We start from the raw sequence: 2,710 nt of genomic DNA on the forward strand, positions 1-2,710 counted from the left end.
GCGGTAACACACTCTGAACGCACACACAGACACACACACTCTGGGCGGTAACACACTCTGGGCGGTAACACACTCTGAACGCACACACAGACACACACACTCTGGGCGGTAACACCGTCTCTGTGTGTCTCCAGGTTATTTCGGCGACGACATCTTGTGTCACTTCTGCGCCAGCATGATCAGCGGCCTGGTGACCACGGCGGCGTCGATGCCCGTCGACATCGTGAAGACGAGGTTCTGAACGGCTGCAGAAATCTACGACCTGTAGAATCTGATCCAGAGTCAGATCCTCGGGCTGTTCTTCTTCTGTGGTGGACTGAACTCTCAGCTCTTCTTCTGCTGTTTCAGGATCCAGAACATGAGGATGATCGACGGGAAGCCCGAGTACAAGAACGGCCTGGTGAGTTTCAGGACGGACCAATCAGAGAACAGCGAGGATGAGCCGCACCAATCACGTTCATACTTTCCAACTGCAGGCTTTTCAGTGTTTGTGTGTTCACCTGTTTACCTGGTTGTTTACCCGTTTACCTGGTTGTTTACCTGGTTGTTTACTTGTTTACCTGTGTTTGCCTGGTTGTTTACCTGTGTTTGCCTGGTTGTTTACTTGTTTACCTGGTTGTTTACCTGTTTGCCTGGTTGTTTACCTATTTACCTGTGTTTACCTGTGTTTACCTGGTTGTTTACCTGGTTGTTTACTTGTTTACCTGTGTTTGCCTGGTTGTTTACCTGTGTTTACCTGGTTGTTTACTTGTTTACCTGGTTGTTTACTTGTTTACCTGTGTTTACCTGGTTGTTTACCTGTTTACCTGTGTTTACCTGTGTTTACCTGGTTGTTTGCCTGGTTGTTTACCTGATTGTTTACCTGTTTGCCTGGTTGTTTACCTGTGTTTACCTGTGTTTGCCTGGTTGTTTACCTGTTAACCTGGTTGTTTACCTGGTTGTTTACCTGTGTGTTTACCTGGTTGTTTACCTGGTTGTTTACCTGTTTACCTGGTTGTTTACCTGTGTTTACCTGGTTGTTTACCTGTGTGTTCGTCAGGACGTGCTGGTGCGAGTCGTGGGGAAGGAGGGCTTCTTCTCTCTCTGGAAGGGCTTCACTCCGTACTACGCTCGCCTCGGACCTCACACCGTCCTCACCTTCATCTTCCTCGAACAGATGAACCGCCTCTACAAGACCCATGTGCTGGACCGCTAACACACACACACACACACACACACACACACACACACACACACACTCTGAGGAGGGCTGCAGCACAAACGTCTCTGCAAGAAGACTTAAAGGAGCATTTCCATGTTTTTCTGCTGCTGTACAATAAAAATTTATTTCAATAAACCTCTGTGACATCAGTGTTACAGACACACACACACACACACACACACACACACACACACGGTCTGAGGTGTTTTTGTAAAGGACGTTTCAGGCGTCATGATTCCTGCAGTTTATTGTCTTATTGTAAAACTGTAACTCCGCCCCCATCCTGAGCATCATGGCCTCACCTGGTAACCATGGCGACTGACTTCTAATAAACTGTTTTTAGTCTCAGTTTGTTTTGTTGTTTTTCCTCCACGTGCTTCAGTTTTATTTCAGACTTTTCTGACTTTTTGCTACAACAAACAGGAAACAAGGTTTAGATTTTAATAAAATAAAAATGTTTTATTCTTGCAGAAAGTACAAGAAGCTTTGCTGTTCTGCCCTGAGTAAACAAAAACACTCCTTAAAGATCAAAGTGAAATATATGAATTGTTCAGAAGAAAAAGAAGCAGATAAAAGTGATTTATTTATCATCTGCCTCGTCCGTCCAGCAGGGGGCAGCAGAACCTCTGCAGGAAGTTAAAGGGTTAATGACACCAGGTCGGTAAACAAACAGCACTCGGTTCTGATGGTGGTTCTGCTGAAACCCGAGTCCCTCTGTGGGTCAGACTTCGGGTTGGACCCAGAACCAGCAGGTTTATCAGAACAGGACTGATGATCCAGATGTTCTGATCCACAGCAGATGGGTTTCAGGTCCGGTTCAGGGTTTGGTTCTGGTCCAGTGGGAGCTCAGGTCTGGTTCAGGGTTTGGTTCTGGTCCCGAGGGAGCTCAGGTCCGGTTCAGGGTTTGGTTCTGGTCCAGTGGGAGCTCAGGTCCGGTTCAGGGTTTGGTTCTGGTCCAGTGGGAGCTCAGGTCCGGTTCAGGGTTTGGTTCTGGTCCTGAGGGAGCTCAGGTCCGGTTCAGGGTTTGGTTCTGGTCCAGTGGGAGCTGAGGTCTGGTTCTGTGGAGCAGAACCGAGTCCATCAGTGTCAGAACTAAAACATCACAGAGGTCAGATTGAGGCTCTCAGCCAATCAGAGCAGCAGAATCTTTATTTACCCAGAATGCATCACAGCAAGACAAAGTTTTAAACAATAAAGTTCTGTTTTCTTGTTTATGAGCAGAACCTTCAGCAGAACCTTCAGCAGAACCGTCAGTAGAACCTTCAGCAGAACCTTCAGTAGAACATGATGATGATGATGATGAAGACCCAGAGTCAAATAAGAACACCTTCAGCTTTCAGAACCTTTCCTCTGCAGATGTTCCAGATGTTTCTGAGGAGCTGCTGGTGAGAACACAAACACCTGAAGACTTCCTGTCCTCCTGGAGACAGATCTGAACCACCAGGGTCCTTCATCAGGGCCCAGAACCACCAGGGTCCTTCTGTAGGACCCAGAACCACCAGGGTCCTT

The 2,710-nt window shown here is 47.4% G+C and overlaps 1 protein-coding gene across 1 annotated transcript; it reads left to right on the top strand.

Moving 5' to 3' along the window:
- The first annotated feature begins 83 nt into the window (after positions 1–83).
- On the top strand, positions 84–1,549 carry LOC108228530 (mitochondrial 2-oxoglutarate/malate carrier protein-like). The gene is made up of 3 exons (XM_017404100.3): positions 84–234; positions 349–400; positions 1,040–1,549. Exons 1-3 carry the CDS (start codon positions 176–178, stop codon positions 1,193–1,195), a joined length of 267 nt encoding a protein of 88 aa, XP_017259589.1. The 5' UTR covers positions 84–175; the 3' UTR covers positions 1,196–1,549.
- Positions 1,550–2,710: the final 1,161 nt, after the last annotated feature.

This window comes from Kryptolebias marmoratus, unplaced genomic scaffold (assembly GCF_001649575.2).
Source record: "Kryptolebias marmoratus isolate JLee-2015 unplaced genomic scaffold, ASM164957v2 Scaffold70, whole genome shotgun sequence".
Taxonomy (NCBI): domain Eukaryota; kingdom Metazoa; phylum Chordata; class Actinopteri; order Cyprinodontiformes; family Rivulidae; genus Kryptolebias; species Kryptolebias marmoratus.

What these genes read in the sequence shown, in the direction of transcription:
- LOC108228530 (XM_017404100.3), top strand. Translation starts at nt 176, where the DNA reads ATGATCAGCGGCCTGGTGACCACGGCGGCGTCGATGCCCGTCGACATC. An exon ending in GTCGACATCGTGAAGACGAG is followed by an intron (nt 235 to 348) that starts GTTCTGAACGGC and finishes CTGCTGTTTCAG; the next exon opens with GATCCAGAACATGAGGATGA. An exon ending in CCGAGTACAAGAACGGCCTG is followed by an intron (nt 401 to 1,039) that starts GTGAGTTTCAGG and finishes TGTGTTCGTCAG; the next exon opens with GACGTGCTGGTGCGAGTCGT.